This window comes from Rhipicephalus microplus, chromosome 6 (assembly GCF_043290135.1).
Source record: "Rhipicephalus microplus isolate Deutch F79 chromosome 6, USDA_Rmic, whole genome shotgun sequence".
NCBI lineage: Eukaryota > Metazoa > Arthropoda > Arachnida > Ixodida > Ixodidae > Rhipicephalus > Rhipicephalus microplus.
The window spans coordinates 170,575,987-170,589,952 of record NC_134705.1 but is presented as its reverse complement, the minus strand read 5'-3'; the positions used below and the strand labels follow the sequence as shown (position 1 = coordinate 170,589,952).

The window sequence follows — 13,966 nt, the reverse complement described above, 5'->3', positions numbered from 1 at the left end:
TTTACAACCCCGAAGACCAAGTTTGGGTGTGGACGCCCGTCCGCCGCCGTGGCCTTAGTGAAAAGTTACTGAGCCGGTACTTTGGCCCTTATAAAGTGTTACGTCGCGTCAGTGACGTGAACTACGAAGTGGTTCCGGACTCAACATCGCAGGCACGGAGTAGGACACGACCGAGGACGGATGTCGTTCATGTGTTGCGCATGAAACCATTTATTGCGCGTTGTTCATAACTTTTTTCTTGCCGTACACTGTTCTTTATGTTATTTAATTATTTTTGTGAACTTGCTTCTTCGTTCGCTGATTTTACCTATATTGGCACGCTCGTTTCTATTTTTACTTTATCCGAATTTCCAATTTCTTTTTTTCCACGTGCCTATGTTGTAGCATCGTGGTGGTGCTATGCACTTTTCTTTCCCCCTTTTGGGACTTTTTTTCTTTTCAAAAAGGGGGGATAATGCCACCCACACGTAGTGGGTCGACTGCAAGAGCGGCTCTACCATCTGAAGGAAAGAAAGAAGATTTGCGTGTCTCTTCTTGGCTCGAGAGCCAGCCACGACTGACGCATCGTCCTAGAGCTAGCTACCCGGTCGTTCAATATATCCCCCAGTACTTGTGACTCATCGTGACAATATGGTGCTTTTGGGAAGTTAAACCCCGCATTCCAATCTATCAGTGACTTTTGATGCCCTCATTTATTATTTATATTATTAGTAAAAATGGACAGACTATTTGTTGAGTTGAGTAAGCGATTTATTCAGCAACTGAAACAATTGTTTGAAGTACTTAAGCTGAACGCCACTGAGTGATTATTCAGGGCCAAGTTGTGGTGTCGTGTTAGTACTTCCGCATGTATGCACTGCATTAAGATCTATTGAAAAAGAAAGAAAGATGTCGAGATGAGATGTTTAAAAAAAAGCATGGATATCGAAATTTAAATAACCATCAGTGTTCTCAATATACTATTCCGAACAGACCTGCTAATTTGAGTTTCGTACAGTGACGGGTTGTTCCTTATTGGCCTTTTCTATCAACACTTTTCTTTTCCTACTCTTCCTTTTCTTGTAACATCTCTTTTCTATCTATTTTAGATGCGGAAGCATCTTATACTCGCGCCTTGTAGTGCGCCGTCCGCGCCGTCCGCACCGCTTCTTGAACATTCGACAGCTGACGCGCGCGCATGCACCGTCGCGCCGTCGCCCACTCTTCCACCATCTGTGCATCCCTTCCTCCTCTACACACCGCGCGCGCTTCACTCCTCCACCATCTGTGCACCCTTCCTCCTCTACACACCGCGTTCGACATCTACAATTCTCGTGATTCTCCAGTGGACGCGCATGTGGCGTCGCGCTTCGAGAACATTCAACAGCTGACAGTGCATGCGCCGTCGTGCTGTATATATACTCAAGGTCGGCGCTCGCTCGCTCAGTTTCCGCTCGTCGGTTGGTTTGTACGGCGCGTCGACGTCCAAGGTCGCGGTGAAATGAATTCCAACGAATCCACAAACACAATGATCGACGTCCCTTGGACCAGCGCCGCCCTTTCGCATACGTGTGTACGTGTTCACTCATTTAACACCCCCTCCTACAGCCACGTTAACCCATTTAGCCATCGACCCAAGTAAGTCGCAATTTAACACCCCATTTCACAACCACGTTAACCAATTTAGCCATCGACCCAAGTAAGTCGCACTTTAACACCCCGTTAACCAATTATATGGTCCGCATCCTCCTCAGTGTTCCCCCGAGGGAAGCTGCGGGCAATTTTTTATACACCATACCCCTCCCCCAAGCCAGCCTTTCTGAGAACTTGCCGATCTCCCAGCCTTTCTGCTTCTTTCTTTCTTTCTTTCTTTCTTTCTTTCTTTCTTTCTTTCTTTCTTTCTTTCTGTCTTTCTTTCTTTCTTTCTTTGTTTCTTTCTTTCTTTCTTTCTTTTTCTTTTTTCTTCTTTCTTTCTTCCTTAATGCAAAATATTAGTGTTTGGCACTGATTTCGTATTTAGGGAAAGAAGCCGTTCCAACTTTCTGTTGATGGGCCTAAAAAAAGCGCTTTCTGGTAGCCTGCTTTATCCTTTTGACACGTTAACGTTCAAGGGACTGTTTCGCAGGAATTCCACTGTCGGCGCAAGCGTTGTTAGTTATGAGTGAGAACAAAAATAGGTGTTGTATGTGAACGACAATATGAGGTAGATGCAAATATATGTATTAAGATTAAAACTATTTGTATGAGTATACATGTGCAGAGTTTTCTGGACGCTGAGTATGACTGTTAGAAATCTAGGTTAACAGTTTATTTTGCTTCATGTGGGTATATTACCATAACATAGGTGAGAATAAGTCATTCACGCGTGAAATATGATGTTCAATCGGCAAATTCACAGATTTACGTAGAATTATTTCGAAGTAGTCATTCTCATATCTCATTACAGAAAAAAGGAATATGTTTGTGCTAGTTTCAGCAGTATATACAAATTAGTGTGTAATTTGATGTATGTTTAATTGAAGCGAAGCACTTTTAGCAAACTTCGGTGACGCTGAGCATATCTATCTATCTATCTATCTATCTATCTATCTATCTATCTATCTATCTATCTATCTATCTATCTATCTATCTATCTATCTATCTATCTATCTATCTATCTATCTATCTATCTATCTATCTATCTATCTGTCTGTCTGTCTGTCTGTCTGTCTGTCTGTCTGTCTGTCTGTCTGTCTGTCTGTCTGTCTGTCTGTCTGTCTGTCTGTCTGTCCGTCCGTCTATCTATCTATCTATCTATCTATCCGCTTATGTTTTGGCGCTGTCATGGTCACCCCCTTCGCATGAACCAAATTAAGCATGGAAGGGTAGGATGGTGTGACGAATATTACGCGTTGCTCAAGACATGAAAAATGTCTCAATACCGTCGCGTACTTCGTCAAACACAATCTGCCAGACAGTGACACATACCCACGGGCGAATATGTGCCGCTGGTATGCGGGTATGTGCCACAAGTGATTGACGCTTAGTATGTACCCAGGAACGACGAGAAAACACATGGGCAGTTTCAACGAGCGAGCGTTAAGAAATACCCGACATATGTAGCCTCGACCCTACGAATGAAAAGAATAATTCTCAGGGTCCCAACTGAAATCGAACCCAAAAATTCTAAGTGGCAATGAAGTATTTTACTACAGAGCTACGCCACGTCTCGGAACTACTTTTCAAATTGATGCTAATCTACGTGAAACGACAATAGTGGTTGCAGGGCTGCCTACCCAATTTTATATAGATTATATGTACTCCTTTGATACATCCAGGTGGTCGAACTTTCCGGAGCACTACACTACGGCGTCTGTCATTATGACATGGTGGTTTTTGAAGGTTAAACCCTACATATCAATCCATTCTTTGATACAGCTGTCCCATCGGGTCTACGTCAATTGTGATTAGTTGCCATGCGCTGAAATTGATTTATGTAGCAGTGTCCACGGCCAGAATACTCGCGAGCATCAGCGCTTCATATCAGCTTCTGGCGTTGCTAATGCGTATGGTCGAGTGGGCATCGTTGCGCAAGTGCAAACAACTGGTTGTATAAACATTTGCAATTTTCCAACATATGTCTGTGTGCGCAACTTTTTTGCATGTATTTAGCGTCATTTCATGACTTGTCGCTTAATAAAGAAATTGCAACACGGTCACATTCTCTTCGCATGCTCCGCATAACGTCGATTCCTAGGTACGTGGGATCTACCGATTTTTTAAATTTTTAATAGGCGAAGTCATGCAATTTTCTTGCATAAAACAAAACAAAAGTCATAGGCTCTAGATGCAGGCGCAAATTCTTGTTGATTGTATTCATTTAGAAATAAACAAAATGAGATGTTTGTTTTCATCTGGAAAGTGGCATATTGACAGAGTCGTCCAACAATACAGCGTCCTCACAAAAGTGATCACCACCTGTGGTATGCGGCAAATGTAGATTAAGTGAAAGTACATTGAGTTTGCATAATGTTCGATGAATACAATGCCCAAGGCAAGTTGCTTTGTCTTGATGACTAGCCAAAAAAAGGTGGAAACGAATTGCGTCGACTTATGTGGACAATTCGCCTCAAGGGGAAATAACGACAGATAAGGTCTGCCTCGTGTATGGTGCGATGTCAGTGTGCGTTGAAAACACCAGGTGGTCCAAATTTCCGCAACTTTCCACGACAGCGTCTCTCATAATAATATTGTCACAACTTCAAAACAAAGGTCTTGCCGCAGAGATTGATACACCAGAAGCAGGTCGGTCATTTATTAGAACGCGCAAGTGAGTTATTTTTTTTTCATCCATTTCATAGTGCTTTATGGCACATGCACAACTGCCATCGTCTTTCTTGAGCAAGCACGTGACATTTGCTTCCCTCCGAAAGAGGCATCGTCCTGATGCGCAACTTAGGCGCTCTACCAGGCGTATAAAGTGGTCGTGCCAACACGATAACCGGGAGCTAATTAACTCAATAAATACGGTTTCAGACGCACGACGTGCACGACTTCGGGCAAACGCTTTTCGTGCTTAGAACTACAGTCAGTGTCGGGAACAACATCGTAGGTCTCGTCGTTCAAGCATCGCGTGACGCTGTATGGGCCAAAGTATCGTCTTAGCAGTTTTTCAGACAGTCCACGTCGACATTACCGGAATCCAGACCCACACCTTATCGCCTGGTCTGTAGCTAATAAACTTGTGTCGGGGGTCGTACCGTTGTGCATCTTGATGCTGATGATGACAGATGCACGCACGCACAAGCTGTCTGGCTTCCTCGGTGCGCTGAGTGAATTCTTCGGCGTCTACATGGATGTCGTCACACTCATGCGGCAACATGGCGTCCAACGTTGTCGTGACTTCCCGACCATAGATCAGACTGAACGGTGTCATTCCAGTGGTTTCTTGTCGAGCGGTGTTATAGGCAAAGGTCACGTACGGCAATATCTGATCGTAGTTTTTATGTTCATTGTCAACGTACATGCTGACCATTACTTTGAGGGTCCTATTGAGGCGCTCCGTCAGTCAATTTGTTTGCGGATGGTATGTATATGTTCTCCGGTGAGCGGTACCATTGAGTCTGGAACCGACTTCAAAGGCTATGCGGTGAAGACAGGTTTTCTGTCTGTGATCACTTTCGTCGGAGCGTCATGCCGAAGGACAATGTTCTCGAACTGAGCGGCTTCTGCTGCTGTGCCGCGCTGCATAGCGTTAGTCTCCACATAACCGGAGAGGTAATCAGTGGCCACAATAATATATCTGTTTCCTGTTGTGGAAGTTGGAAAGAGACCCAGGAAATTCATTCCAATCTGGATGAACGGCTTCTCTAGTGCTTCGACTGGACGTAAAATACCAGCTAACTTGCTGGGAGGTGCATTGCGTCTCTGGCAGTCGGTGAACGTTCGCACGTGATGGTTAACAGCAGCAGGTAACTTTCGCCAATAGTACTTGCATTGTAGTCGGCAACAATGTTCGGATGCAGCTTAGACGACCAGAGGTTGCTTCATCATGGCACGCTTCCATAATTTCTTTTCGAAGAAAGGCAGGCACGACGAGCAAGTGCGGGTTGCTGGTTTTCGAGAAATTTTTCTTATATAACATCGTTTCTCAAGCAAAAAGATGGCAGTCTTCTGGCAATAACCACGGCACGTCTTGACGTCATCCTTCAAAATTCTTTATGTCGTCCTTCAAAAAATTTTAGCCTGGTCATGTCGAACACCCTCGTGACTGACGACGTGGCCTAGAAAGTTGAGTTCGTTGAAACCGAAATGACATTTTTCTGGTTTCAAAGTAAGGCCGGCTGAACGTATGACTTAGAGGACGGCGAATAAACGGCTGAGATGTTTCTCAAATGTTGCTGAGAGTACAAGAACATTGTCCAGATAGACCAAGCATGTTTGCCACTTGAGGCCTGATAGCGCGGTGTCCATGAGACGCTGAAAAGTGGCTGGCGCCGAGCACAACCGAAAAGGAAGCACCCTAAATTCTAAAAGGTCATCGGGCGTCACAAAGGCCATTTTCTCACGATCTCTCTCATCGACTTCTATCTGCCAGTTGCCGCTTCGGAGGTCCATTTAAGAAAATTAGCACGCATGACGCAGCCGATGGAGTGAATCGTGCGAAGCATTGGATAGACGTCTTTCTTCGTGATTTGGTTCAACTTGCGATAATCAATACAGAAGCTCAGGCTGCCGTCTTTTTTCTTGACCAAAGTCAGGGGACGCCCAAGGCTTTTCGAAGGTTGTATGACGTCATCCGCGAGCATCTTCTGTACTTGCTCCTGAATCTCCTCGCGTTCTTTCGGAGACACACGGTAGGGGTTCTGCCTAATCGGTCCCCTGTTGTCTTCAGTAATGATGCGGTGCTTGGTCAATGGTGTTTGCTGGACTTTTGACGTACGCGAAAAGCAGTCTTCGAATTGGTGTATAAGTTCAAGCAGGTGCTTCCTATCAGAGGGTGGTTGCGTAGAGCAGATGTCCACCGGCAAAGTTGTCGAGGCGGGCACAGTCGCGTCATCTATTTGCAAAGCAAAACAATCCCCGGCTACTACATCATCGTAGTAGGCAATTGCGGTAGCCTTCTGGTTTTGACGAAGCTCGTTGCTGGAGTTTGTGAGGAGCACTTGTGCCTCTTCACCAGTAAGCGCCAGGACGCCTCTTGCGATGGAAATGCCTTGCGTGAGCAAAAGAGCCGCTATTTGCTTCACTATCACATCTTTATAGCAAGACCACTCACTGAAAACCGACACAAGGCAGCAGGATCTCGGTGGGAGCGTCACATCGTCGGCTATTCGCAAACGGCCGCGTGGTTCATCGCTGCTATTGTCGGCATACGGATGTGCGCAAAACGTCACCATACGTTGAAGGATGTTGATAACAGCGCCATGACCTTGAAGAAAATACATGCTTAAAATTGGCTCTTTGCAGCAGTCTTGGAACCGGACAACAGTGGCCACGAAGTTAGAATCCCCGATGCGAAGTCGAGTGGTGCATTTACCCATGGGGCTCATCAGCTGACCACCAGCACTTCTTATGTGTGGCCCAGTTCACGGTGTCTTAATCTTTTTAAGGTGGTAGGTGAGCTCTTGTCACATGATTGAGAAGTCAGTGCTAGTGTGGACCAGCGCCGTAACGTGATGTCCGTCAATGAGAACGCTGAAATCGGCACGTACAACTTCACCAGCATTGGTATTCGTCGTCATATTCGTCGTCGTTGTCGTCATATCTTTTTTCGATAATAGGGGGATCTTTCGGTGTCCCGACGATTGGCAACCTTGCCTCCGGATGTTGTAGCAGTTAGTTTCCCCGGCGTGGGCTAGGTTAACGGCCTCTGGTGACGTCCACGTAGCTCTGAGGGAAGTCATGGTGACGCGCAGGTGATGTAGATCGTCAGCGACGCGGTGGAGTTGCTTGGCCGGGCGACAGTTGATTGGCATTGTGGGCACGATGGTCTTCAGAGCGGAAAGAAGATGGAAGAGAAAAGTTTCGGAACCCTGGACCACCATGTCGGCAATAGCGGGCAATGTGACCGGGCTCTCTGCAGCGGAAACAAATAGGTCGACCGTCGGCCATGTGCCATAAGCCAGTGCGGCGAACTGGTGGTCGTCTCACCAGATTCAGTAGCCACCAAGGTACGGCGGCGGGTAGTGGCTGGAAGGGCATCACCACAAATGATGGTGGAGGAGGACGGACCACATCATCGTAGCTCGCTGGATGCGGCTCAGGACTTGGCGCGGGTGGTGTAACGGCTTGCCTCAACTACTGGCGGATGCTTTCGGCAACAGATGCGACAGGTGGTTGGGTAGGGGGAACGCAGAGGGCCCGAAGTTCCCCATGCAGTATTTCCCTAATAATTTGTTTCAGGGAACTTTCGCATACAGCAGTGTTCTGAGCTGCAGCACGTACTGCCGTGTGGTTCGTCAGGCGGTCAAAATATCGGCATTGTAGTTGCAGTGCGTGCTCGAAGACAGTCACCTCTCTAATCAATTCATCTACTGTTGTAGGTGAATTTCGTACGAGGCCCGCAAACACTGGTTCCTTAACATCCTGCATTAGGTGGCGCACCTTCTTCGCCTCGGGCATGTCGGGGTTAGCTCGTTGAAACAGATGGACCATACCCTCTGCGTACATGGGGATTGTTTCGTTGGGTTTTTTCACGTGGGCCTCAATGAGTTGCTGTGCGCGGTCCCGTCGGTACGAGTTAAAAAATGTAGCGAGGAGCTTTCGATGGAACTCCTCCTAAGACTTGAAAGTAGCCTCGCGGTTCTCGTACCACGTGTGAGCGCTATCTTCCAGTGCGAAATATTCACGGCCAAGTTTGTGCTGTTCGCTCCAGTGGTTGGAAACAGTGACCTGTTCGAACTGTTTCAGCCAGTCCTCGACATCCTCGTACTCTTCCCTACGGAAAACTTTAGGAACACGAGGATGTTCAAGAGTCACCTGCGAAGGAAGAGTGGTCTGCGATGGAAAGATAACTGTGAATGTTGTAGAAGCCGCCATTCTGGAAAGAGTTCTTCTTTTTCGTCTATTTCATAGTCCTTCGCGGCACATGCACAACTGCCATCGTCTTTCTTGACCAAGCACGTAACAAAATGATAGTTTTGGAACGCAAAGTTCTTGATATTATTGTTAGGAACTCCAACTCATTCTTGCTTTTTATTCCTTCTCTCTGGTGTTGTATGACATCTGCTGGAAAAGGAAGCATTGCGGAGGAACACTGCAATTCGGTCGCCCTACTTTGTGCTACAGTTCAAAAAAATCGGTCCTACCTTTAATTATATGGTTAGGCACAGTGTTTCTGTACAGCAAAGCTCAATGTGATGATTGTAGAAAACGACGACAACGACGAAAGTGCGGGGCAAGGCGCGTGTGATTTCGAGCCAATTAACTGTGCGCGTGAGGTCAGCCAATCAGCTGATGACCTGTGGTGGCCCATAGATGTGGCGTGCCACAATTAGGCCACCTGTGACCATTACGTGGCGGTAAGCTTCTTTGCTGGGGACAAGCTGAAGCAGCGGCAGACGGGAGACAGCGGGCCGAAGCGTCGGACGCAGGCGATCCAGGTTCCGGCCAGGGAAAGCGGCTGTCCACGCTACTGCCGTCCAACTACCAGCTGGGGTGACGTTGCCGGCACGAGTACTGCATCTCGGGGCGCGGCCTGGCCTGCTGTTCTCTTCATTGCCGAGGGCATCGCGGATCTCGGCGAGGCGTCTCCGTTGTCAGACGTTCGGCACAGCGACGTACGTGGCCTGGCTAATGGTCACAGTTGCGCCGAGCATCGCGTCTCGACGCAAGCTGGTTGCTGGACGGGCTGGCCATTTACACGCATGGAGCATCGCGTCTCCGGTGCGGGTTGACTGCTCCGTGTTCGCACCCACGCCGTCAAGCGCAGTCGTCACGAGGGCGTCGCACTTCGGCAAGCGAGCCCTCTCCATAGCGCCTTTCCACCGCCTCCTACCCTGCACCGCATCGGCTTCTGTCGTACCGCCGATCTGGCTCTTAGGTTTTCGAACGTTTCTACTTGAACGCTAATTAGTAATTTTTTAAAATCAAGCTTAGTTCTCTCTGTGCATTGTATATACCCTTCCTGCTTCAGTGTTTTCCATGTTTAGTTTCCGTGCTCTGTCATAAACGTCATGTGTATAGTTACCGTATGTTATTATGTATGTATGTTATTATGTATGTATGTATACTATTATGTATGTTAGTATGTATTGTTACCGTATGTGTATTGTTATCAGTAAAGAGGTGACAGATTTCGAAGCAGTTTCACAAAAGCACACGTAGGAGCACCAACTTGAACTTACTGCTGCATCTTTTCATACAGACTTTGCAACTCGGGAAGGCGTTTGGCCGTATACCGCATTTGCCTTCTCCAATTTTATGGCATGTTCCCTTATCAGCATTAAAGTACCATGTCAGCTTTGGATGCCGACACTTTGTGGTTTTCATCTTTTCTCCGCACACTGGTCTTCGCCGCCGTAGGGCTGCAATTTAAACATGAACTTTGATGAGGTTTTCAAAAATCACGGTAGAAATTCTATAACTGAGCTTTCAGGAAAGTGAGCCAGTTTATGGCACCGAAAGGGTAACACTTCATTACAACCTGTGCCGTTATGTTGTGAGATCACAAGACAACTTTTATGGCTTGTATTTCTGCCAGATCACACGAGATGCTATTATTTACCAAAAACCTTGTCTCATCCTCAGGGCACTCGCAGGTCATCACAATTACATCTCATTTCGCAAGTAAACACAGTAAAGTCTTGAATATGGTGTCAGTTGTCTCACGTAATGCATAAATGCAGTCTCGTTATCCGCTTTTCATCCCTGCGGAAACTGCCGATGGTCACTGTGCGCTCGTCTATATACACTTTGTTTTACGCACATATAAGGTAAGCAAGAAACAGGAGACAAAGGAAAGGCGCGGATGCTGGCCCATCCAGAAAATTGTACGCTATCTTACACTGGAAAAAGGGAAAGGAGAGTTGCAAGAAATCAACTTGGTCACAAAGTACTGCAATGAGTGCTAAAACAGATAATAAAGCCCTTTTTTAAATTCAAAACGCATAACGAGAGGTCGGAGCTGATGCGTGGCGCTGGCTAGTCCTCTTTTTTCCAAAGAGTTATCGTTTCAAAGTAGACAACAAAACTATACAGAGGTACATAGTACAGCACTGATACCAAAAGTCGAAGTTATTCAATAGAACTGCTGCAATATCCGACTATCAGTTTAGTCATCAGTTCAATAGAACATATGGTTCCGATGCATAGAATAAACACTTAATTCTTTCATCTCCTTCGATGAGTTGTCAGCATCAATGTGATACACAAATTAAATAAGAGTGATATACTGACTAACGTTTTATGCCAGCGCCAGCCCATATGGAAAGTTTGAAGTCATTTACGCAAAGCTTGGCAGAGGCCCTTCGCCGCTCGTACTCTCCGTTGACAGAACCGTAGAGATTCGAAATGCGTGGCCTGTTCTCTTATCAAGTGTGTTCTTTCTGAGGGTGCACCATGACTCTTCGGTCAATTGGTGGCAGCTAGGCTATGCACAGGGAGAGGCTATGCACGTGTCGATGGGTTGGGCTTAAATACTGTGCATGCGCGGCTTTGTCAAGTAATGCGATATTTGGTCGCGAGACGTTTCCATACCTGCTTCCTCTCGCGATCTTCCTGTTTCGATCTTCTATAGCAAGAAACAGAGCTATCTCTGTTTCTTGCTCTATTTTTCATTGATCGCTCAATCTCATTTTATTCTGCACTATGTTTCACTGGTAGGCAGCGAAGGTAACCACCACCGCACACTAAATTGAACAGGTCTGAGGCATTGGTGCTAGGACTTCTGCAGGTCAGGACACGAATCAGTCCCGCAATCTTGCACAAGATTTCTAGAAATTGAGACGCCAAACACTTGCGCTTTGTTGAGTCAGCTTAGATTACAAGCTGTGGCAATGTATTGCGTTACGGGTTGACGAAGACGTTGCAACGTCCAAGCGGGATGCTGTGTTACGCAGTCCGGATTTAGTGACACAGCTATGGGTAGTTTGATGGGCCCACAATACGGCGGAGAGGCTAGGCATATCTGTCCTGCCGTGGAGGCGGCGCGTGACGTACTAGCTCATGCCCCGACGGACTTAAATAGGTTCTAGATGCGGAGCAGCACTTCGAATAGCCTGTGTAACGCTGCCCTTCCGTACAAGCGTGCCGCACGCCACAGGTGTTGGCACAGTGCCAAGTAGGTGTCGTAACGGCTGGTGCTTGACGTCATGCTCTCGTCATAGTGTGCGCTTACGTCACTCTCTCCCTCGCCTTCCACGTACTCACCGCGGTGCGACGTCCTTTGGTCCACAACACCTGCCGCGACCGCCGCTCGCTACACCGCCGACTTGTCGGTTCGCGTGCGATAAACGTGACGCGTGCCTAAAGTACGCATTGAAACATGTTTGTACATTCCACCTACAAGACCAACGTCCGATGTCGCTTCAGACAAATCTTCCAGTGCGCGCCTCAGGACTCGCGTTAGCGTAGTTCCACAGAGGAGGTTGAGTTCAACCCGTGACGCAACACATGCACGGCGCTGCTGCTTTGCAGCCCATCAGGGTCCCCTTCGGGGAGATCGTGCAAGTTCTTTTTACATGATACTTCTTACCTGTCTTCTTTTCTTTCCTCCTCACCCACAGATATTGTCTGCTTACGATCACACTTTCTTCTAACACCTACTTGCTACACTATATACTATACACTATATACTACACTATATAACACCTGCCTAAGTTCAGCTTGAAACGGAGTTTGAAGCACAGCCATGAATCAATGGTAGAACACTGGGCTGAGAGACAGGGAACCCGGGCTCGGATACAATCGTGTCCTTAGTGTTACAGGAGCTTGATCCTTCTGCTCCAGCCTTGTTTATCTTTCTCGCCGTAGTAGCCACGCTCATGGAGCTTGGCTACTACGAAGATAGATAAACAGGGTCAGAATGAAACGTGATGCGCGCTTCCCTTTTCTTGCATGAGATGACACGCTGGGCAAGCGACGGCCAAAGGTCGAAGTAAACCACGTTGTGACCACTCACGGAGGATCTACTTGACTATATAGCGCGTTGAAGACGCTTGCGTTCGGCTTCATTGCTCGCGTCTCGTTGGTGTTACCCGCGCGCCGTCGGCGTTCTCCAACGCGATCTGAAGACGCATGCATGGACGGACGGACACAAGGACGGATGAACGGCTGGATGCTTCCCCCCACTAATCATCATGCACTCCCTGGATATGCTGTCATTTTTTATTTACTCAGTTTTTTTCTTACTTCGTGCCATAAAGCTTACGGATGCCGGCGGTGGCGGCGATGGTGGCAGGGGACAACTGCGGCACACGTGACCCTTTTTGTGGTCTCATAACAGCTTTCGCTGTAAAAATGTGCTTGTAGTGGGTACTGAAAGATACATTTTTATCTTAAGGGCAGAGTTGAGGCAGGTGCCGATAACCGAAGCAGGCTTGCAGTTCAGAAGACAATGCACAAGAAGCCCGATAACGCTTATCGCGATATACTCATAAAGGCGAAGGTCGAGCGTCTCCCAATTTTCGTGCTCGTGTACCTGAATAGCAGAATAATTAGGACGCCCATTGGAGGAGACGCCGCAGGCGCCTAACAGTGAGGAAGGAAAATATCGGCTCCTGCTCTCAGTATCTGTTTCCGCCAGTTAATGAATGTGTGTCATTGTATGGATTACATCGATCGATGCATAACATCGAGGAGAACAAGGCTACATCAATTTTCTGCGGTGGGTAAACTTTTAGTCATTTTACGAGACTTTTTGTGCCAACGACGCTGTTCTTGAGGTAGGCCTACGCCGAGCCGGGTCAACGTCACATGGACGCGCGCCAAGTGGCGTTCGTCGGGGGCGAGTGGCCGCGCGTTCGACGTGCAAGTAATGATGGACGGGGAGAGCATATCTCCCGATGAGTGTACCGAAGAGTACGGGTGGCAAGCAGCAGTTTCGAAGCGAATGTCGGCCGAATCCGCTGTTAGCGGGGACTCAGCCGGAGCTGGGCCTAACACGGAAGCGGCGTCTAGAACATTTGAGAAAGGCAATCAGGTCAAGAACCAAGTCACAAGGGCGTCCCACATGCCCTACATGCCTAAAGATCACTTCAATACTATCCTACGACCACGTGGCGGCATCAATATTAGCGAGATGGGTTCCACGAAGGTAGGCAAAGCCATCATAGGAGCTGCAGGGTTGGGCTCGGATCAGACGGCGTCAGACATCATCTGCCCCAACGTCAGCCAGAACATAATGGTGGCGAGTACACCGGAGCGGGAAAATGCTGAGAGGTACGTGAGAATAAGATCAATAGACCTGGGCGGTTGCAATTATGAAATCAACGCCTATGAGGCTGCACCAGACGATACGTGCAAAGGAGTGATAAGAAACATCGACATCGCCGACGGGCCGGCGGAG

The 13,966-nt window shown here is 47.6% G+C and overlaps 1 protein-coding gene across 1 annotated transcript in view; it reads right to left on the bottom strand.

The window, feature by feature from the left end:
- Positions 1–731: 731 nt before the first annotated feature.
- LOC142765046 (amblin-like) overlaps positions 732–13,966 on the bottom strand; it is a 45,263-nt gene continuing 32,028 nt past the window's right edge. Inside the window, exons 5-6 of the mRNA XM_075865609.1 lie at positions 9,807–9,986; positions 732–868 (exon numbers count right to left, since the gene is read on the bottom strand). Coding sequence (XP_075721724.1) covers positions 807–868; positions 9,807–9,986 — 242 coding nt within the window. The 3' untranslated portion in view covers positions 732–806. The remainder of the gene's footprint in view (positions 869–9,806; positions 9,987–13,966) is intronic.